Below are 24039 nucleotides of genomic sequence, written 5' to 3' on the forward strand. Positions count from 1 at the left end.
CTACCTTCACTGGTCCATGTTCATAACTGGAGCCCTGCACCAACTGCAGAGAAGACATCATGAAAATATTCACCACTGCCCACTGCCTGTACATTTTGAATATTCTAATATCCACTGATTACCAAGCAGTTGACCTCAGGCAGCTAGAGCAAACTGGTTCAAAAGGCATTCTCCAGAAGGAAAGTTCGAAACCCCAGGAGTTCACAGGGAAAAACAAATAATCAGTTGTGATCAAAATCAATTAGTCAAGGTACGTTTCTGCACAATCTTATGGGGGGGGAGAGAAATGAAAAAAAGTTTAAATGTTCACATGCTCCAAAAATAATCAGGAAGTGGACATGTCTTCTACTTGAAATGAGAAAGCCTCTAAATCCATTTCATTTCCAGCAAACTAAAAAAAAAAAATCTTCCCCCACTATGCCCCAGGTTCAAGTTGTTTTAGAAGGAGGTGGTTTGGCCACCAATGTTTGCAGCTACAGAAGGCTGGGACCCAGTTGTGGATTCAAACTTTTTTCACAACCCTCATTGAAGCTTGCAGGAGCATGTGTCTTAAATCTGACACAGATTTTGGCAGAAAAAGCAGGGAAGTCTTGGCCGTAATCCTGTCGTGTCCCTACCAATAGCAGGGCAGTTCTGAAAACTGACTGAAACGCTCAGAACTGCTGTTACTTTACCCACGCAGATAACCTGTAACATGAAACCCCAGCACATAGGCATCGAAATTGCGTTGCTCAGAAAGAGACCTCAGATGCTCACGCACCTCCATCAGTGACACACAGAAAGTAATCAAACGTACTTTAAAAAACACACAGGCACAAAGACGACAAAATATCCACATGCCCATGAAAAGGAAAATATACACAAAATAATTTTTTTAACAGAAGTAACTTAGATTGAAATGAAGAACACTGATTTTTAAAGAAGAAACAATTAGGTTTATTTGCTTGGGCCAGGGAATATCTCACAGACATTGCTGTAGAAAACATGTCATCACTTGAGTGTGGAATTCTTTAGAAGCACTGGCGAAGTCAGCTTTGGAAATTAGATGCATTGAACGGGTGGATGCCACAAAGGGCAAAATTCTAGAAGGCAGCCAGACCTGCCCTTGTGCTTGTCACTAGTTTCCAATCTTTGATTTCCAGGTTTTGGCTCTTTCAAAGCCGTTTTTCGCATTTCTGAAATCAAGAATGGCCTGAGAAATCTCTTCATCTGTGTTCATCACAAATGGACCTAGAGCAGAAAGAAACATTCAGAAAGTTCTGGGTGACGAGAATATTTTCTTCTACCACGAAAATGGTATGTATTTCTGTAGTTCTTAATGTGAAACAAACTCAGGCATATCTGAACAGCAGGTTATTTTTGCAGCATCCAATCTCCGAGGACTGTAATACAAGTTTCTTGACTACGATTGTGTATGATTATAAAGACCAAACTTCAGATAAACAAATGCAATTGTATCTCACTCATCCATTGCACGCTGTCATCAGCAATGGCAATCTCTTTATTCAAAACATTCTTAGGTTTGGTTCTATTACAACCATTTTTGTAGCTGTTAGTTCTTTTTATCTTTATTTTTTTATTGAGGTATAAATGACGTATAACATTATATTCGTTTCAGGTGAACAATATAATGATTCAATATTTGTATATATTGGGGAATGATCGTCACAATAGGTCTAGTTAACATCTGTCACTATACATAGGTACAGAAGTTTTTTTTCTTGTGATGAGAACTTTTAAGATTTACTGTAGTTGTCAGTTGCACTAGCATTGGCTGATGTCAAGAATTTAACTGATCTGATTTTTAAAATTGGCAAATCTCGTCAGTGTTGGTATCTCCACAGTATATGAGGCTGTGTCCTTGCATGAGGGGTCTAAGTCATTTTTGACCATTAGTAGCATCTCACTGACAATAAAAAGGAGATTATAAAAATTTCAAGTCAAGAAAGCATCACATTTTGGATTCTCTAGGGGTCAGTGCACTTTTCCTGTAAAAGGCCAGACAGTATATATTTTAGATTTTGTGGGTCAAACGGTGTCTGTCTCAACTACTCAACTCTTCTACTGAAGCGCAAAAGCAGCCACAGACAATATAGAAGTGACTAGGGATGGCTGTGTTCCAATAAAACTTCATTTACAAAAACATGCAGTGGACAGATTTGGCCCATGGTCACAGTCTAATTCCTAGGTCTGAACTTGTCTTTTGCTAAAAGTGTAGAAGAAGTCCTCCCCTGATCGACCAGGAGGCAAAATGTGTGTCTCTTCCCTCTCTTCACGTACTGTAGGAGCATCCACCTGTTGGATAAACGAGGCCAGCTCTTATATGGCATTGGCAGTGTCTTGAAAGCGGTTGACAGATTTGTCCATTCGGTCAGTATATTTCTTCCCCCAGTCTTCAGAGGTGCCGTCAGGAACCTTTTACGAAGTGCTTCCTCTAAGAGGCTTTCTCTGAGAGACCTGGGTTAAAATATAACTTAAAACTTGGAATAACACAGGCAAACTTCTTAACTACTGTTGGCATATCAGCACAGATTCGGCACTCACTTTAGCGCTTGAGAAGGAAGACCCAGTATCACATGCTTTGATGATGGAATTGTTTAAGGGTAACTGAGACACAAGACACAGGAAGCTGTGGGTAGAGCAAGGAAGTCAGTCCTGGATATTCTGACATGAAGGCGCTGGAGACAATCAGATAGCTTCCTGGCAGAGGTGCTCGGTACATTGTTGGAAACAGGGGTCTGGGGCTCAAAAGAGAAATTTCACCTGGAGATGGAGATGTGGACTGTACTAGGTAGGAAAGAATGAGAGAGCCCTCATATGCAAAAAAAATAGTAAATCCAAGAGGGCATCCTGGAAAAGCCACCTTTTTAAAGGACGCAGAGAGGAAAGGGAGATGGAACAGAGAAAACGAGAGCAGGTACTGGGCCAAGGACTGACTTCCTGCACGTCATAATTTTGCTATAGATGAGACTTGCGGAGCACCCCTCCCCTCCCTCAATTACTTTCTGTACAAACAGTACACTTCCGGGCTTCCATCTTGACACTTCTCTGGGGTATTCTGCTGTGATTCTCAAATCATAATGTGCACATAAATCACGTGGGAATCTTATTAAAATGCATATTCTGAGTCAGGAGGTCTGGAGTGGGGTCTGAAACTCTGCACTTCTAACTATCTCTCCAGTGAAGCCAATGCTGCTGGCCCATGGACCACCTTGAGAAACACGGGGAGCGTTGGAAGTGTGAGCCCTCCAAAGCCACGGTGAGGAAGCTCATCTCCTCAAATCCTCAAGAAGAAGAAGAAAACTGAAACCAGAAAGTGTATGTTTTTGTTTTTCTTCTGTTCTTTTTTTTTGGGGTGGGGGGTAATATATAACTAAATTAATTAATTTTTTTTTGAAATTGAGGTATAACTGACATACAGCATTATATTAGTTTCCGGTGTACAACATAATGATTTTGTATTTGTATATATTGGGAAATGATCACCACAGTAAGTCTAGTTAACATCTGTCACCATACACAATTACAGAATCTTTTTTCTTGTGATGAGGACTTTTAAGATCTATTCTCTTAGCAACTTTCAAATATGCACTACAGTGTTATTGACTATCGTCACCATGCTGTACATTACTTCCCCCAGAAAGCGTGTTTCTTAATTGAACAAGAAAATTATTTGCTAGTTATCAATAATCCCACAAATCCTCTTTTAAACTACACTTTTCATCCCTTCTCTAATTAAAGCTTTAAACTCCCTCCCTCTCCTGTAATAAAAATGGTGTGAGTTGAATCTCTCATTGTGTAGAAACTTCCTATAGTGGAGAGAGCACAAGACAAGGGTTTAGGAGACTAGGGTTCAAATCCCAGCTCCACCACTAACAATTACTTCCCAGCAGAGAAGCCACAGGGCAGAGCAAGGGGCAAGCGGGCACGGTGAGAGGCGGAAGGGCAGGGTGGTCAGAAACCAGACAGCCTGAGTGTGAATCCAGCTATGTGGCCAACGAACCTCTGCACCTCCGCTTCCTCATCCATGAAGTGGGGATGAGAGTACCTACCTTGTCAGGCTGTTTTTAAGCTTAAATGAATTAACATTTGGAAAGCACTCTGACCAATCCTAGTAGACAGTAAATGCTACCGAGGTATCTGTTATGTAAGTAAGTGGAACATCTGGATTCCGTTTTCCTCAACAACTAGTACTGGTTCCCAAATAGTCGAGAGATGGCTGTGGTAGTCTTCAAACATGCACAGGTAAAAGAAAAACTTAAACGTCTGGGTTTGAAAAAGTTAGCAAAATAAAATAAATAAATAAAACAAACAAGCAGAATGCTTTGCCTCTCATTAGCTGAGGTTTCAGGGGCCATCTCTATGTTGTCTGGTTAATCCAAATTTGTGTGTGCTAGCACACCCAGTGTCCGCAAGTTCTAAGCCTCTGGGAGAAGATTCACAGGGGATGAATGTCGCCTATTGTAGGTGGAGTCTTGGTTTTCATCACTGATGCAGAGGACATCGCTTAACTGAAAAGGTTTCCATCCCACACATCTTTTTCCCACCTAAATTCTAGCTGCTATTAATAAAGATGATGACCCTACTCAATCTGTCTGCAGGCTTCTTCCAGAAGAACAAACTATTTCAGGGCTCTTCAACCGAAAGAAAATGAGAACTATGAACCTTTGGAGTGGAAATCAGAAGTCTGCAAAATGGAGTCAAACGCTATGGGCTAGGTGGAGTATAATTTAATGCTTTTCCCTTAAGCTACTAATAAAACAAAAAAGACTATTTTAAAAATAATCAGTGTTCTATAGACCAGATAGATTTAATTGATATTTATAGGACATTCCATCCAAAAACAGCAGATTACACTTTCTTCTCAAGTGCACATGGAGCATTCTCCAGGACAGATCACACCTTGGGTCACAAATCAAGCCTCGGAAAATTTAAGAAAACTGAAATCGTATCAAGCATGTTTTCTGACCACAACGCTATGAGAATGGAAATCAACTACAGGATAAAAAACTGTAAAAAACACAAATACATGGAGGCTAAACAGTGTGCTACTAAATAACCAAGAGATCACTGAAGAAATCAAAGAAGAAATTAAAAAATACATAGAAACAAATGACAACAAAAACACGACGACCCAAAACCTATGGGACACAGCAAAAGCAGTTCTAAGAGGGAAGTTTAGAGCAGTACAATCCTACCTCAAGAAACAAGAAAAATCTCAAATAAACAACCTAACCCTACACTTAAAACAACTAGAGGAAAAAGAACATATGTATATGTATAGCTGATTCACTTTGTTATAAAGCAGAAACTAACACACCACTGTAAAGCAACTATACTCCAATAAAGATGTTAAATTAATTAATTAATTAAACGGTACAACTAAAAAAAAAAAAATGAACAAAGAAAACCCAAACGCAGTAGAAGGAAATAAATCATAAAGATCAGAGCAGAAAAAAATGAAACAGAAATGAAGAAAATAATAGCAAAGATCAATAAGACTAAAAGCTGGTTCTTTGAGAAGATAAACAAAATTGATAAACCCGTAGCAAGACTCACCAAGAAGAAAAGGAAGAGGACACAAATCAATAAAATTAGAAATGAAAAAGGAGAAATCACAACTGACACTGCAGAAATACAAAGGATTATAAGAGACTACTACAAACAACTATATGCCAATAAAATGGACAACCACGAAGCAATCGACAAATTCTTGGAAGGTACAATTTTCTAAGACTGAACCAGGAAGAATTAGAAAATATAAACAGACCTATCACAAGTAATGAAATTGAAACAGTAATTAAAAATCTTCCAACAAACAAAAGTCCAGGACCAGTTGGCTTCACAGGTGAATTCTATCAAACATTTAGAGAAGAGCAAACACCCATCCTTCTCAAACTCTTCCAAAAAATTGCAGAGGGAAGAACACTCCCAAATTCATTCTATGAAGCCACTGTCACCCTGATACCAAAACCAGAAAAAGATATCACAAAAAAAGAAAATTATACACCAATATCACTGATGAACATAGATGCAAAAATCCTGAACAAAATACTAGCAAACAGGATCCAACAGCACATTAAAAGGATCATACACCATGAACAAGTGGGATTTATCCCAGGGATGCAAGGATTCTTCAATAGATGCAAATCAATCAATGTGATACAAAACATTAACAAATTAAGGAATAAAAACCATATGATCATCTCAATAGATGCAGAAAAAGCTTGTGACAAAATTCAACACCGATTTATGATAAAAAAAACTCTCCAGAAAATGGGCATAGAGGGAACCTACCTCAATATAATAAAGGTCATATATGACAAACCCACAGCAAGCATCATACTCAATGGTGAAAAACTGAAAGCATCTCCACTAGGATCAGGAAAAAGACAAGGATGTCCACTCTCACCACTCTTATTCAACATAGTTTTGGAAGTCCTAGCCACGGCAGTCAGAGAAGAAAAAGAAATAAAAGGAATACAAATTGGAAAAGAAGAAGTAAAACTGTCACTATTTGCCAATGACATGATATTCTACATAGAAAATCCTAAAGATGCCACCAGAAAACTACTAGAACTAATCAATGAATTTGGTAAGGTTGCAGGATACAAAATTAATGCACAGAAATCGCTGGCATTCCTATACACCAACAATGAAAAAACAGAAAAAGAAATTAAAGAAACACTCCCATTTACCACTGCAACAAAAAGAATAAAATACCTAAGAATAAACCTGCCTAAGGAGGCGAAAGACTTGTACTCAGAAAACTATAAAACACTGATGAAAGAAATCAAAGATGACATAAACAGATGGAGAAATATACCATGTTCTTGGATTGGAAGAATCAATATTGTGAAAATGACTATACTACCCAAAGCAATCTACAGATTCAATGCAATCCTTATGAAACTACCAATGGCATTCTTCACAGAATTAGAACAAAAAATCTTACAATTCGTATGGAAACACAAAAGACCCCGAATAGCCAAAGCAATCTTGAGAAAGAAAAACGGAGCTGGAGGAATCAGGCTCCCCAACTTCAAACTATACCACAAAGGTACAGTAGTCAAGACAGTATGGTACTGGCACAAAAACAGAAATATAGATCAGTGGTACAGGATAGAATGCCCAGATATAAACCCATGCACATATGGTCACCTAATTTACAACAAAGGAGGCAAGAACATACAATGGAGAAAAGACAACCTCTTCAATAACTGGTGCTGGGAAAACTGGACAGCTACATGTAAAAGAATGAAATCAGAACAGTACCTAACACCATACACAAAAATAAACTCCAAATGGATTAGAGACTTAAATATAAGACCAGACACTATAAAACTTTTAGAGGAAAACCTAGGAAAACCACTCTTTGACATAAACCATAGCAAGATCTTTTTTGACCCACCTCCTGGAGTAACAGAAATAAAAACAAAAATAAGCAAATGGGACTTAATTAAACTTAAAAGCTTTTGCACAGCAAAGGGAACCATAAACAAGACAAAAAGACACCCCTCAGAATGGGAGAAAATATTTGCAAATGAAACAACAGACAAAGGGTTAATCTCCAAAATGTACAAACAGCTCATGGAGCTCTATACCAAAAAAACAAATAATCCAGTTAAAAAATGGGTGGAAGACCTCAATAGACATTTCACCAAGGAAGACATACAGATGGCCAAGAGGCACATGAAAAGATGCTCAGCACCACTAATTATTAGAGAAATGCAAATCAAAACTACAATGAGGTATCACCTCACGCCGGTCAGAATGGCCATTATCAAAAAAGCTAGAAACAATAAATGCTGGAAAGGCTGTGGAGAAAAGGGAACCCTCTTGCACTGTTGGTGGGAGTGTAAATTGATACAACCACTATGGAAAACAGTATGGAGGTTCCTTAAAAAACTAAAAATAGAACTGCCATATGACCCAGCAATCCCACTACTGGGCATATACCCTGAGAAAACCATAATTCAAAAAGAGACATGCACCACAATGTTCATTGCAGCACTATTTACAATAGCCAGGACATGGAAGCAACCTAAGTGTCCATCAACAGATGAATGGATAAAGAAGATGTGGCACATATATACAATGGAATATTTCTCAGCCATAAAAAGAAACGAAATTGAGTTATTTGTAGTGAGGTGGATGGACATAGAGTCTGTCATACAGAGTGAAATAAGTCAGAAAGAGAAAAACAAATACCGTATGCTTACACATATATATGGAATCTAAAAAAAAAAAAAATGGTACTGAAGAACCTAGTTGCAGGGCAGGGATAAAGATTTAGACATAGAGAATGGACTTGAGGACACGGGTGGGAGGGGGAAGCTGGGGCGAAGTGAGAGTAGCATCGACATATATACACTACCGAATGTAAAATGGTTGGTGGGAAGCAGCAGCATAGCACAGGGAGATCAGCTCGGTGCTTTGTGATGACCTAGAGGGGTGGGATGGGGAGGGTGGGAGGGAGACGCAAGAGGGAGGGGATATGGGGACACAGGTATGCATACGGCTGATTCACTTTGTTGTGCAACAGAAACTAATACGGTATTGTGAAGCAATTATACTCCAATAAAGTTCTATTAAAAATAATAAATAAATAAAATAAAAATAATCAGTGTTCTTTAAATTTATGATCAGCCGGGGTTTTTTTTCTGAAATCACTGTGCATACCTGTAAGCAAGGCAAGGTAGTGTAATGGGATTTTAATGCATGTTAAATTTAATAATCAGATAAGCGGACATACACTATGTTTTGTAGCATTTATCTAAGTAACAGGTTGGGTTCTAGGTGCTTTTAGATGTTCCTCATTCAATCAAACAACAGTATTTTGAGGAAGTCAAGACAAAGAATTGAAGTGACTATTATGAGTCCTTATTCCAGGATTTTCTGCCTCCAAGTACAGTTATCTCTATTGTTTTGTTTTTATTGACGTATAGTTGATTTACAATGTTGTGTTAATTCTGCTGTACAGCAAAGTGATTCAGTTATACATATATATATACATACATACATGTATATTCTTTTCCATTATGGTCTATTATAGAATATTGAATATAGTTCGCTGTGCTATACAGTAAGACCTTGTTGTTTACCTGTTTTATATCTTTGGGTTTTTTTCTTTTATTTTTTTGGCTGTGCCATGCAGCTTCCGGGATCTTAGTTCCCCGACCAGGGATTGAACTCGGGGCCATGACAATGAAAGCACCGAGTCCTAACCACTGGACCACCAGGGAAGTCCCTCTATTTGTTTTTTAAAATAAACTAAGAGTGACTCAAATATTTTAGAAACTTCCAAAGAAATATTCCTAAGAGGTCCCCATTTTTCACTAAAAATACAATAGACTACAAGGACAGTATTGAAATCACTGTTATTTATGGGAATTCCCTGGCAGTCCAGTGGTTAGGACTCGGTGCTCTCACTGCCGTGGGCCTGGGTTCAATCCCTGGTCAGGGAACTAAAATCCTGCAAGTAGTGCAGCGCGGCCAAAAAAAAAAAAAAAAGAAAGAAAGAAATCACTGTTATTTTTGGTAAACATAAAAACGATATTCAAGTCCCCGGTAGACCACAAAATCTTTTTTTAAGTTGAAATTCCCTATGACACTATGTAAAAAACACTATTTTTGTTTTCCCCACAGTTCAAACCTCAATGTCCTACATGTGGTAGATACTCAAGAAATGTTTCCTTAAAAGAAAGAGAATGAATGTAGAAATGAAAACCATGTATATATTTTCCTTTCACAATGGAGAAATGAAACAAAATCCTCAACTTTGTAGATGGAGAGAGGACAAAAATCCAGCTTTCTTCCCGGTGACCCTATATATGTACAGTACTTTCAAAGAAAAGGAAAACCAACCAAAGAAATCGCCATCATTTGGGGCTTACCATGTTGGACAACTGGTTCTCTTAATGGCTCCCCAGCTATCAGGACGAAGTGGCTTCTCTCAGGATCCTAAAGTCAAGAAAAACACCATCAAACAATAATCAGCCTTATTTTTGAATGTCTGATTAGGAATGATTTGAAGTTGACACTCGGGCCAAAGGGATGATGTCCCTAATTCTAAAGATAAATTCCAGAAATATTTTCTGTGCAACGCACGATATGGAAGTGCTTATTCTTTAAGATGTTTAGTAGCAATCAGAACTCAAGAATATGTCCCGAACACCAAAATAATAACCTTCTCTAATAAAGAAGGAGAATTTAAATTAAGATTTTTCTTTAACTAGAAACATCTTTATGACAAACTATGTAATTGACTTGGCCTATAATAGAGCTTATAAATTTCCTGCTAAAAATTTAATTTTTAAAAGGGAAGATTATTTATGCAAATCCAAAAGTAACATTTTATTACTTTTGACATTTATTACTATTAATGTAAAATATGCCCCAGAAATGTTGCACTAAATGGAGCCTTGGGCTTCCCTGTTGGCGCAGTGGTTGAGTCTGCCTGCCAATGCAGGGGACACGGGTTTGAGCCTTGGTCTGGGAAGATCCCACATGCCGCGGAGCAACTGGGCCCGTGAGCCACAACTACTGAGCCTGCGTGTCTGGAGCCTGTGCTCCGCAACAGGAGGGGCCGCGATAGTGAGAGGCCCGCACACCGCGATGAAGAGTGGCCCCCCCTCGCTGCAACTAGAGAAAGCCCTTGCGCAGAAACGAAGACCCAACACAGCCAAAAATAAATAAATAAATAAATAAAGTTATAAAAAAAAAAAAAAAATGGAACCTTACAAAAACATCCCAGGGGGCTTCCCTGCTGGCGCAGTGGTTAAAAATCTGCCTGCCAATGCAGGGGACACGGGTTTGAGCCCTGGTCTGGGAAGATCCCACATGCCACGGAGCAACTAAGCCCATGTGCCACAACTACTGAGCCTGCGCTCTAGAGCCCCTGAGCCACAACTACCGAGCCCACGTGCCACAACTACTGAAGCCCGCGTGCCTAGAGCCCGTGCTCTGAGAAGCCACCGCAGTGAGAAGCCTGCGGACTGCAACGAAGAGTAGCCCCTGCTCGCCACAACTAGAGAAACCCTGCGCGCAGCAATGAAGACCCAATGCAGCCAAAAATAAACAAAAAAATAAATAAATTTATTTAAAAAAGAATCCCAGAGATACCTGCTCAGGTAAATTTCTCTCCAAAAGGGTCCTATTGTGTTAAAGTCTCTAAAAGTTTTTGTTCAGAATTAAGATTAGGTTTTTTTCCCTGAAACTGAAAAAAAAAATTAATTATTAAATCCAGTGCTAGTGTGGATGCAGGGAAAGATACACTTTTCTATACATCATTTGGGAGATTTTAAGTGGGTGCTGTAATCCTTCTAGAGAGCACTTTGACAATATGACTTCAAGCCCTCCTATCGCTGATGTCCTCTGACCCAGTAATGCCACAGAAACCAGCAGAAGAACCTCCCATCACACTTGTGATAATATAAATATGTGATAATACATTATATGCTCCTACTCATACAAAGCTCTTTAATTAGAAATAATTATAATGTTACTAGTACCAGAAGATTTATCACTGAATTCAATTAACATGAAGCATATGAAGAACGAAGTTTTTAATCTTCCATGTAGTTAGAAATATTTGTATCTTACAGAACCGACATTTATTTCTCCTTCTGCCTCTTAACTTTAAACAATTAAAAGGGAATTTAGGGTCGAATGGTTTCTGCAAAAGTCTTAATTTACTCCCTACAGTCCCAGGGCTGTGCATTTAGTACATCCACCCAGTGGATGCTTTAATCATTTCTTCATGTTTAAAAAACATCTGTTTAACCATTCCCAGGCCTGTATTTATTTACACATCACCTTATGTATCCATAACCCAATTTGCTGTCAAAATATGCCAATGTGAACTCAGCTGAAAATCAAAGAGTAAGCTAAAAAGGCTTCTGCTAATTCAAATTTTAAAAACAGATGTCATAAACCCCATACACTAAAGTTTAGTCTTTTAACCTTAGTACAGACCCTCACTCAATCTCCACTTATTCTCACATTATACACAACGTTAATAATTAAGCTTTGCGGTTATCAGATCAATGAGATTCAAAGCTAGAAGACAGGAAAGCACTACTATACAGCAATACAAGGAAATGGACAGCTTAACATCAATTATGGAAATTAAACACACACCAAAAAAACTATGAAAAACAGGTACAGAAGCTTAAAAATTAGTCTAGGACCACTTACTGTAGTAGCCAGCAGGCCCTAAAGACATCGTCACACTTTATAGCTCAGGACAGTAATTAATATACATGCTGATGACCCAGTGTTATGAGTAAGTTAAACTGTGCACACTACTATGCAATAGCCCAGTAGTCCCCAAGAAAGGGGAAGGTTTCTACCTAAGGGCTTTGAAGAGGTGGAATTTCAGCGCGAATCAAATGACATATTCAAGAAAAGTATCTTAGAAAAATAGTTCTGATCGCTGGTGCTACATCATTTATAATTTAATCTGAGGGAAGACATCACTAAAAAGTGTTTCGAGGTGTTTGGTTTTGGAGGGGATACACACTTGAGTTCTAGGGTCAGGAGGCAGAGGAGAAAGGGTCGGGGGTCACGAGAGAAGGGGAAAGGAAAGGCCTACCTCCTTGTGCCACGGCTCTGCGACTCCTCAGAATATAAGTTTCTTAATTCATAAGATGCGTCTTTTGTGAGTGACAAACGTGTCCTACAGTTTACACAGTTTGGAATAATAATAGTGTTCAAAATACAAGTTTTGCTCCTTTTGATATTACTCAAATCAAATGATGACTTTCATTTATAAGTCAGACAGTAGGATAAAAGGACACTTGCATTTGGTCTGAAATGAAAAATGATTCAACTGCTGGGTACTGAGTTGTTTGGGAGTTGGGCTTTCCATTTCAGAAAGCTGAAGGTTGGAAGTAAGCCAGAAACAGAAAAACAAATATCGTATAATATTGCTTATATGTGGAATCTAGAAAAATGATACAGATGAACTTATTTGCAAAGCAGAAATAGAGACACAGACATAGAGAACAAACGTATGGATACCAAGGGGGAAAGGGGGGTGGGATGAACTGGGAGATTGGGATTGACATATATACACTACTATGTATAAAACTGATAAATAAGAACCTACTGTATAGCACAGAGAACTCTACTCAGTGCTCTGTAGTAACCTAAATGGGAAAAGAATTTTAAAAAGAGTTGGATATAAGTATATGTATAACTGATTCACTTTGCTGTACACCTGAAACTAACTCAACATTGTAAAGCAACTATACTCCAATAAAAATTAAAAAAAAAAAAAAGAAAGAAAGAAAGCTGAAGGCTGGTCCAAGCTTCTTTGAATGATTTTTTTTACAAAATTAACCTCTGCCTGGCCCCTTCTCCTCTAACCTAAGCCAGATGTTTTGGGTCTTTTTCTTTTTTCTTAAGTGCATCCTTTTTCCTCCCTTAACTAGCCTTCTTCGGTGAAAGCTGATCATCTTTCTGGATATTCAGTAGAGTGCTTTTGTGGCTCCAAGTCCCGAATGCTGCTATCTTGAAAAGTCCTCCTCTATGGCGACCTTGGGTACAGTGTCAAATGATGAAAATAAGGCCAAAGCAAAGAGAAAGAAAGACTTGTTTAAGATCATGAGTCCCTGTGTGGATCTAAGTCAGTGCCCTGTTAGGTTCTGATGAAGAGACCCTCACACAAAGGCAACAGAAGTTCACTTACTGCTTCATGGACAGTTGCCCCAACTGAAACTCACGATCTCTTGGGGCCCAGACCATGTCTTTCACTTTGGCACACATTCTCAGAGTTCCTAGTTTCGAGTCAGGCCCTTCTGGGTTTACGTAATAATTTACTTTTACAAATTGCTCTTTGTTATTCCATAAATACTGGCAAGATATGTCTTGAGTTCTACTGACACCAACAATAAATGATCGAAGCCCAGATGAAGGCACTAGGATTTATTTAAGGTGTTGATAACTTCTACACTCTAAGTATGTACTCAGAGTTTGTTTGATTAATCAGAAATACAAAGCTTGAGATGGCAGTGGGACTCCAAGAAGGAAACTAAGGGCATACTTCTGCATCAGGAACATTTATTATGGTGAAATATTACCTGAAAACGTTATCAGAAAGAAACTGAGCTTTAACAGGACTTAATTGCATGTAATTGTTCTTACTAGACTTCACTGTTTATACTTCTTAGGCCAATTGAAAGAGAAAACAGTGAACTGTTACCAGTTTTTGAAGATTAATGGTTTATTTTATTATGAATTTTTACACATCAGCAAAAAGTTGTCTCTAGCTTTAAAAGGGTGTTTTAGTTGTCTTTCGATCTTTATTTTAATCAAATATTAATCTGTATTAGTTTAATGAATTCCCCATGAATGGTGCCAGTTAAAGAGTATCCTTATTCTCAAGTATGGTTTTGATGGCAGTCAATGAGGAACTGATTGTCTACCTTGACAAACTGCAAGTAAATTTGCTAATCCACGAGGCTTAAGACTTTCTCAATAGGACACTAGTATAAACAGGAGTTTTAAGCTGAGATCAAGTCTCCACATCAAATCCCTGTGCTCCTGACCATGGAGCCATCTTGGCAACCAGGGTACCAACTGTGGGCCAAAGCAGCACAGGGAGCTTTAACGCTTGAGACAGAGGTTATTCCAGGGTGACCATTACAGTCCAGGCTTAAATGTCCAGAGGAGCCCAGGGTTGATCCCCATCTCTAAGAACAATGAAAAAGTTAAGGCCATCCTGAAGGCACTGCTGGGGTTTAGGCTTCCTCTAAGAAGTCAGAGAGTCTGGCTTAAAGACTCTTCAATCCAGCATAAACCAAGCCCCCTGCAGTTGCTACCCACCATGGAAGACTTCAGAATACAGGCACAAAAGACAATCCACACTCTGAGTGAAAAAGGTAGGGGTCCGTGCAGCCTAAAATGCGCTGGTCTAAGATGAGTCAAATGCTAAAATGGAGCAGGGAAACCTGGGGAGAGAAAAGATAGGATCTATCGATACATCAACTCTTCCCTGCCCTCCTCGCCTGCCCTGGAGGACTGGCCATTCTGGAGGAAACTGCCCAGGCTCCTGAGCCACCAGGAAGACAGGCATGATGGTGAAGACACAGAGTAAGAAGCAGAGAAAGGGCAGGGAGAGCAGTGCCAGAGGGAAGCTGGGGACTACATATCAACTCCTCATTCCTGCCCACAACTCCATGCACATGGGAATAAGGGAGAACTGGGAAGGCACAGCTTCCTTCTTTAATCCTCAGGGTAAGTCTAGTTCCAAGTGAAGATACCCCTGGCCTGGAGCCCGCGTGAATTAGGGTCCTTTAGGGCCTTTGTAGAAACTCATGTGCCCTAAACCTTGGGGCCTAAGGTATAAATCCTCATTAGGTAACATGTACGTGGTATGACTACCTGTCACATCAGGTGTTTAGATCAGTGACCTTTCCAGCTACCATCATTGGGCACCCACTATGCACCAGACCAGGGATTAGCAAACTTGTCCTTGTAAAGAGCCAGGGAATAAAGATTTTAGGCTTTGTGGGCCATCCAGTCTCTGTTGCAACCACGTAGCTCTACACTGTGGTGTGAAAGCATCCACAGACAAACGGAAATGAATGGGTGTAGCCGGGGTTCAATAACCCTTTAGAAAAAGTTTAAATCTAGCCTGTTGGGCATAAAGTACTGACCCCCGGGCTAGATGTGGCCTAGACCGCTGACCTACGTCATCTCACACAGTCCATCTGACAGCCCCACGCAGTTAGCATTGTTATTTCAACTCTGCAGAAAAAGAAACTCTCAGAAACTCTCAGGGGGGTTGAGAATTGTGTCCAAAGTCACGTGGCTAGTGAGTGGTTCACACCGTCACAGGCTCCTCCTGTTGTATCTAAGGGGACTTTCTATCCTTCACGGATGTACGTGATACGTGCCCATTTAAAGGTTAGTTTTTTGGAATAAATTTTTTCACCGAACTCTTTCTAACGTCTTGATGGCTCAGGCTACACTTATACACAGTCAAAATCACAGAAGGGCACACAACAGAACCATGCCCCTGGGGCCAAGGAACTGATGGTTTCAGTCAACTCTTTTCCATCCTGCTGCCTCTCTCTTTCTGGACCCCCTCACCACTTCTTGCTGGTGCTCTGCTTCAGCTTCCAAATCCTTATCATCTGTAGTGTGCCCTCTGCTATAGTATAGGAAGGACTGAGATTGTCAAGTTAAACCAGATCATGTCACAGACTAATCTGCTGTCAGTAGGGTCTGGCCTACATATAGCTTCCATGCCTCTTTCATGCACTGGGTGAAAACAGACGAAATCGCCATTTTTGTAGGTCAGAAGTGGCAGTTCCATACAGTTCGACCTAATTATAGTGAGCACAGACCCTGAGATACGCATTTCCTCTGGAGCTCATGGGGTTTTGCTTCGCCTTACTTCACTGCTCCTGGAGGTGTTGCAGAGGATTAAAGCGGCAGTAGGGGAGCTGTCAGCAAAGTGGGTTAAGATATAATCATTCCTCACATCCACTGCATTCTACCACACCAGGGCCGGAGGGCTGGCAGTCAGGCAGATGGCCCCTCTGCGAGCCACCTGCACGCCAACATAGTTTTCATCCCTACTTTTCAAAATTCATCTCTGCAGGAGCTTCTGCACAACTATCTCTTCAATTCTCCTTATGAGAATGTCACAAAGTGGCCAGATGGGTTTAATAGGCTCACAAGACAGTGAGCGAATAGTCCAAGGGAATAAAGGAAGGAACACAAGGAAGAAACCTGGCAACCTGGATTAAAAAAAGCTCCTCGGACTCCTAAAATATCAGAAACTTTACTTAAAAAGCAAGGACTCAACACAAAAGGACTACGAAACGGATCATATGTTCCTCTCAGTTCAACATGGGGCTGACTTTCAGAGGGCTCCATGGGAATATGTGTGTAGATCTATATTTATACCCCTAAAGGGCTGATCCATTTTCACTTATGCGAACGATAAAATCAATCAATTGTATAAAGAAAGAAAAAGTGAGAGACAAGGAAGAGCTGCCTTCAGATTCAAATTTCTAGGGGTAAACAATACGGACTTCCAATGATTCCTAAAGATGAGGAATCAGTGTAGATAAAACCTTAAAATAAACCAGTAGAAATAACAGAAGTTAATGAAAGGGGTTGATAAACTTGTGGCATAGTTTCTTTCCCGGAGGAAGAGAAAAAATTTTCCACGTACACAGGAGATTTCGGCATTTTCCTGGAAACTAGTAGAAAGTACAAGTTAAGAAAATTAAAGCAACCTAAGCGTCCATCAACAGATGAATGAATAAAGAAGATGCAGTACATATATACAATGGAATATTACTCAGCCATAAAGAAGAACGAAAGTTTGCCATTTGCAGCAACATGGATGGACTTGGAGGGCATTATGCTAAGTGAAGTAAGTCAGAGAAAGACAAATACTGTATGATAACACTTATATGTGGAATCTAAAATATACAACAACTTAGTGACAAAAAAGAAGCAGACTCACAGATACAGAGAACAACTAGTGGTTACCAGTGCTGGGGGAGGGGCAATATAGGGGTGAGGGATTAGGAGGTACAAACCACTGGGTGTGAGGTAGGCTCAAAGGTGTATTATACAACACAGGAAATATAGCCAATATTTTGTAATAACTGTTAATGGAAAGTAATCTTTAAAAATTACATTAAAATTTTTAAATACAAAAAAATTTTTGGAAAAAAAGAGAATTAAAGATTTTAAATACTTAACCTTATTCTCCACCTGGACACTGTCACCTTCCCCCAGCACGGCTGTGTGATGAGGTTCTATTTTTTGTTGTGTGTCATCAGGTCCTACAAAAAAGATGACCCACTTAATTTAGTCCTCATGGTAGTACATTTCTCATACAATTACAAACTTGGTTAACTGCACGGGCACCATAATGTGAATTTCAAGTTCAGAAACAACCAACTTAGCAATCTCCTGAAATCTCTTGTTGATGGTATTTGCAATTATTAAAGTCCGAAACTGGCTGCTTTCCAATGTAGAAAAGGACAAGGAAGTGAATCCTGTATTATGTTTCCACTGACACTTTCAATGTCATGCCTAATAGGTTAATTAATAAGCAAAGTCCTTGGCATTACATGCTAATAAGAGTGTTTCCTTGGGTCAATTATAAACCTCAAAAGGTTTAAGCATGCTTAGGAAAATTAGTAAATTCCATCATTAATTCCTTTCAACAAGTATTTATTGAATACCTACAACTAACCGCCCAGCACTGTGAGAAAATGCAAAGACGTGCAAAGCCGATTCCTCACATACAAATAACTCAAAATCTCACTGAGAGAAACTAAACATATATTCATAAAACAGAGACTAATTCAACTGGAAAATAGGTAAGTTGGAGAGCTAGTGAACAACAGCTATGGAACTATGTACAAGGCCCTCTGCTAAATGCTGCGGGAGTGGGGAGGTTTCAGGATGGATATATTTCCATCCCTTCTATATTAAGGCTCACAGATGAAACAGAAAAAATAATACAAATGAAATTGTGTGTTAAAGGCAACAAGAAAGGAATAAACAAAGTTCAAAGAGAGAACAGGGCCTGCAGAGCTCTGCAGGATCAGATAGACCGATAAAAGGCAACGCTAGGATGAAGGGTGCTCTAGACAAGAGGACAGACTGTGCAAAGGTGAGGGGCTGGCAATGTGCAGGGCATGCCCGGGTGAACCTTCTATCATTGCTGGAACATTCTTCTGGGAGGAATGACGGCAATGCACACTTGCTTCAGGTCAAGGGAAGACACGAAGGCCATGCTTATCCATATAAAATGGAGGACCTCTGAGGAAAGGGTGTGTGTGGGAAATGGTTAGATCTGTGTCTTGGAGAAATAACTGAAAGCAGAGCACAGAATAAATTGGAGAGGGCAAGACTGAAGTTAGGATGACCTGTTAGGAGTTTATTCTAACAGTCTCAGTGGAAATGAATTCCAGTCTGAACTGCGAGAGTGGACACAGAAAGATAGGGATGGGTTTGAGAGGTGGAGTTGAGAAAGAAAGATTGGGCAACCATGGGAGAGAGAAGAGCCGAAGAACACGATTCTCCCTAGGAGCAGCATAATGCAGCGGCCTGAACGGCCACAGGAGGTGGCAGGTGGGACGCGGCTGGGCCTTTCAGCTGACTGAAAACCAGACACGTGCACAGACAACAGAGAGAAGACTGCAGGCAGGCTGAGAAGCCCGTAACGATGTCTGCATGACATTCTGGACTATAAAAAAAAAGGGCATTCACCTGACATGATACAGCTAAAGCTGAATAATCAACATGGAAGCACTTATTTAAGCGAAAACAGTAGCTTGAGGAATTACCATATAAACATAATTTGTGAATTTTGTGAATACTGACTGGAGTTCAAACAGTCATATTTTCTAGAGAAGGCCTCCCTTTCACCTCCACTTTGGAGATAACCTACATGAAGCAGCAGGGTTCATTCTGATGCTTGCAAACGTGAAACAGGATTCTAACAGAGGACTTCTTAACCTGGAGCCAATGTGTTCCCAAGGGGTCCATGGATAGAATTCAGAGCAATCATGGACTTGCATGGGAGACAAATGACATCTTTATTTTCAAGAACACCTAACTAAAATGTGGCCTTTCTTTCAGTCATGACTGCAGCCAGAAAACCACAGCAGTATTAGCTAGACCAATGATTTTGTTTCCAGTAGAAATCACGGATATTTTCATATCACATTAGCATTTTAAAGATCTCAAAATAAGTTTATGTTAATCACTACTTAACAATTTAAAGTAGACCTGCTTCTGGATCATGTTATTTCAAATGTCATCAGAGAAGCACACATGGAACCGTATCTCAGACTTGTTCTTTTAACCTTTTAATGACACCATTGAATTAAAAAAAAAAACAACAAAAAACACTGTTCAGAGGTGGGGCCTTGGCAAATGTCAAAAGGGTTCATGGCACAAAAAGTTTAGGAACTTCTGTCTCAGAGGCAGTGGTGTGCTAGTTAATGTTTACCAACCGGCTTTCGGGGACAAGGGGAAAAACAAACCTGATTTGTACTGTGTGCCAATTTCCATGCTTTAAATGCTCCCGCCGCTGTAGCCAATTTCAAGCTACCAATCTGAGGCCAGGGAAGAGGTACACAACCTGCTCCTGCGAGCTGCCAAGAGCGAGCCCCAGCACATCACTGAAGGTTTCTTCTCCCCCAAGGATTTAGGTTAACAGATGTCACGGCAGTGAATGATAGAACTCCGCTGATTTTCCACTCATGCAAGGATGTGGCCATAAAAAGAGGGGTCTCGGAGTCTAAGAATAATCTCATTTAGATTGGGGTAATATTTTAAACTGTGATATAAAGCAGCATTTTATTAAGTGTGCTTTACTGAGATTCCCTGGGAGCAATGAACCATGTCTTTATCTTCAATGAATTCATATGTAACACCCATTACCCATGTGGTCTACCCCTGACCCCTAATTTTATCATGTAGGATGTTTTATGATACAGAGACCAAAATGGTTTATAAAGCCCCTTCACTATGGTTTAATGGAGTGAGCTGGCAAGAGACAGCTCTCAAAAATAATGCTGAACTGGGATTTCTCTGCACCTCCTATCAGGGTAGCTTGCTCGACTGCCATTCATTGGTCTATGAGAAAATCTTAATTTAGAAACAGAGTTCATGTTTCCCTAAGAGCTCTCATTCTAATTTTATACGGAATGCAATTTCCGCTCATTCTACTTGCTGATCTAGGAGAGGAATCACAGTATTGATTCTGAAGAGGCCATTTGAAATGCTCCACCATAAGGCAAACCCTTTTTATAGACACTGGAAAGTCAGGTTTTTAAGATTAATCATTCTAAGTGTACCTTTAGCTTCTGTATTATTTTATAAAATGTTTAAAGCAGGATCACAGAAAGCAAAGATTGATTCCATCTTCATGTCATTTCTATGCTGTTTCACCCATCTGGTTATCTCCTGAACCTAAAATAAGTCTCAAAGAAAATATATTTTATTAGTTCTGACTACTTTCAATTATAAATCGAGCCAAATCAGATAATAAATAGTTTCCATTGGGAAGCTTCGCCAAGAATGTTAAATCTAATAGTGCAGTTAAAGAAAATTTAACTGAAAACAATTGAATTGCAAATATTTTTGTTTGCGTAAACAGTCATAAAAGGGCAAAATACTTTAAAACATTTTAAAGTTAGTGCTGCATCTTCAGTGTGTGGTTTATTGCTGCGAAACTTCTCCCCATACACAAGATTTCCTTTTTCTTCTTCTCTTTACAAGAACTACTGTCCCATTTACCCTCTGTTCCGTACATTCTGGTACTTCTATCACAGATTTTGATATCATCAATTTTGTATGTACGGTTGAAGCCTTCTTATCTGACGCAATCCGGATCATTAATTGAAAAAGATTAAGCTGCCTCCAACATTTTACTTTAAATTAAATTGTAAATGTGCATCCATTTGCCAATTTTTAGAAATTGGACTGAAGCACTGCCTTTCTTTATAAAGCATACCATAGTGCACCACTGAAATCCTTCTAGATCATCAGTTTCCCCTAATCTTTTACTGTCATCTCTACCATACTAATTCGAAGAGTTTTCTTTAGCAATGTACTTTTACAAAGCATTTGACTTTGGTTGCTCTAGAAATACAAACTCTCTTTTCAAGCTTATTTCGTTAAATATTATTTAATTAAATCGCATAATTGCAATCATTGGTGCAACTGGCATAAACAGATTAGAGAACAATCACACCTGCCTTTAAGTCCACTTCAACTTGCCAGGGGGAGTAGCAGGGGGCAGGTGGACCAGGGGAGCCGATCATCCTGGGGGTTCAGGCACCTCATTCAACGTATTCCGCATGAAATGAGGCGCACTGCTTAGTCCAGTTCATTTTGGGTAAGTGGAGGTCAACTCGGAGGGCTCCTAGTGTGTTTCCCCACCTTTATTGAGATCCAGGGGCTGTGTCATACTTTTTAATACCCCCCAGAACCAGAAGCAAAGGGCAGAGCACAAGTGAGCATGAATAATTACTTATTCAAATAAGTTTGAAACATTTTACTACCCACATAAACCAGTTAGTTGTCATCTCAATAACCACAAATATTTTTAGATTTCTAAATATAATTTCTAAGCCCCAACAGTATATTTGATACTGGTTCTTCTAGGGGACTGGCATCCAAGCTGATAAACTGTCCCAAGCTTCAGGGACACAGGATATAAACTCCGGTAACCTGTTGATCTCTGTGTTGATGTGTAATGTCATTTTCATCTCAGCTGCAGGGAAGGGGTTTAGAGCTAATATCCTTGGGATCTACTGGTTTTCTGACCATGTTGTTTTATTTTCTTTTTTTTTTTTTTAAATCATATACTGCACAAGATTTCAGCTGGGGGCTGGTCAAAGGACTTGTTGACTCAGTAAAAGACTGCTGTCAAAGCTCTCTCTCCTGCACAATTTTTAAAGCTACTATTCAACAGTCAGAAGGCTTGAAAAAAACCACAATGTATCAAAAATTAAGAAGATCCTGGAAAACCATAAAACATCTCTAAGTACTCTTAAATAAGGAAGTACCAATTCTATTTGTCTTATTTTAGTTCTGTTAATTCCTTCTCTTCTTCAGGGTGCCCTTAGTGGGCAATTACATGACTTCACTATACTGACCATGAACTTTAAAATATCTAACTTAGACAACTAGCTAATGTCCAGCATTTTCTAACGTTCAAAACTCCACCTGTCCTTACAAAAGTAAATCTACTGATGTCCATCTTTTAAGTACTTCCTGCATCAATTAATATTTTTTTTTAATTTATTATTTATTTGGCTGCACCGGTCTTAGCTGTGGCACATGGGATCTTCATTGCCGCACGCGGGATCTTCACTGTGGCACGCGGGATCTTTTTTTTTTTAGTTGTGGCATGTGGGATCTAGTTCCCTGACCAGGAATCGAACCCAGGCCCCCTGCACTGGGAGCGTGGAGTCTTAACCACTGGACCACCAGGGAAGCCCCAATTAATATTTTTAACAGTCATCCTAATCTCCACTTATGGAATCTCCCCAGACTACTTTCTCAAGCCAAACTGCAGTCTCTTTATTCCAGCCCCATACATTAAGTACATACTTATAACATCTATTTCAACAGAATGGAGGTACATGACATTTAAGACAACTACTTGCTTATCAGTTCCTGCCATCTGTGGTTGCCTGCTGCCATCCTGGTTTTATAAGCAAGATAAAATTGAGGCAATAAAGTCAGAGAGCATTTTTTGGATTCTCTCTATAGATTTATAGGTCAGTACACATTCAATAGCTATTTCTGCTTTGTTGTTTCTTTTTTTCTGGTGATTTGCTCTTGCCCTTTTGTTTTTCTCATTAATATCTCTGTTAGGGGGTGAAGAGGAGGAAGGGAAGGAGATGAAATTCAAATGAGGTCACCTGGCCAGCTATTCGTTGGCTGAAGCAGATTCCCAAGAGGGCAGTTTCGCGAGCTAGATTCTCTCCATGGTCCACTTTACCCTGGACAGATGCAAGTTTGCTCCAACACTACAGACCGTGACCCCATTTCCTGCCAGATGTTTTGCACTTGTGGCTCATGGTCATGAGAGGTGACCAGGCCAGTGAATAGAGATGACTCAGGAAAATCCTGCCTCACCTCGAGAAAAACAAGTGGATGTATAAGTCATTCTTACCCCTCGAACCACTGACCTTTTCACTTGTTAAATTCTTGGACTAAAGGTCTGTCAGGAAACAAGGCTGTAACTACTGATTCAAACAGGGTTTGAAGATTATTTGTTAATCTTTCTCCCCTTCAACCTCTACAATGCCATTTAAACTGAAGGGGTTCAGAATGAGACTCCCCAAGATGTGCCGCTTTGGCACGCAGATTGTTTTGAGCTGAAGACAGTCAAGGCCCAAAAGACTCAAGAAGAGTTTCCAACCACTCTCTTAACTGCCTTAAAGAATTTAGATAAGGGGCCTGGTTCAAAGGGAGAGCTATTACCAGAGATAACTTTCTTCTGAATGACCTACCTGGCTGGGAGGGCAAACATCT

General features: G+C 39.7%; 2 protein-coding genes across 7 annotated transcripts in view; both read right to left on the minus strand.

The window, feature by feature from the left end:
• The window catches only part of VEGFD (vascular endothelial growth factor D), a 36183-nt gene extending 35380 nt beyond the window's left edge, over positions 1-803 (minus strand). The window contains exon 1 of the mRNA XM_082447242.1: positions 5-803. Coding sequence (XP_082303368.1) covers positions 5-94 — 90 coding nt within the window. The 5' untranslated portion in view covers positions 95-803. The remainder of the gene's footprint in view (positions 1-4) is intronic.
• A 109-nt stretch (positions 804-912) lies between these two features.
• PIR (pirin) overlaps positions 913-24039 on the minus strand; it is a 111088-nt gene continuing 87961 nt past the window's right edge. For 2 of the 6 annotated variants that reach the window (XM_082447257.1, XM_082447260.1), the window contains exons 8-10: positions 17731-17813; positions 9897-9963; positions 913-1230 (exon numbers count right to left, since the gene is read on the minus strand). In XM_082447257.1, coding sequence (XP_082303383.1) covers positions 1118-1230; positions 9897-9963; positions 17731-17813 — 263 coding nt within the window. In that variant the 3' untranslated portion in view covers positions 913-1117. Of the gene's footprint in view, positions 1231-9894; positions 9964-11124; positions 11219-13111; positions 13152-17730; positions 17814-24039 lie in introns of those variants that run through there. The other 4 variants (XR_014258920.1, XR_014258921.1, XM_082447258.1 and 1 more) reach the window with 4 other exon arrangements.

This window comes from Balaenoptera physalus (genome assembly GCF_965194825.1).
Source record: "Balaenoptera physalus genome assembly, chromosome: X".
NCBI lineage: Eukaryota > Metazoa > Chordata > Mammalia > Artiodactyla > Balaenopteridae > Balaenoptera > Balaenoptera physalus.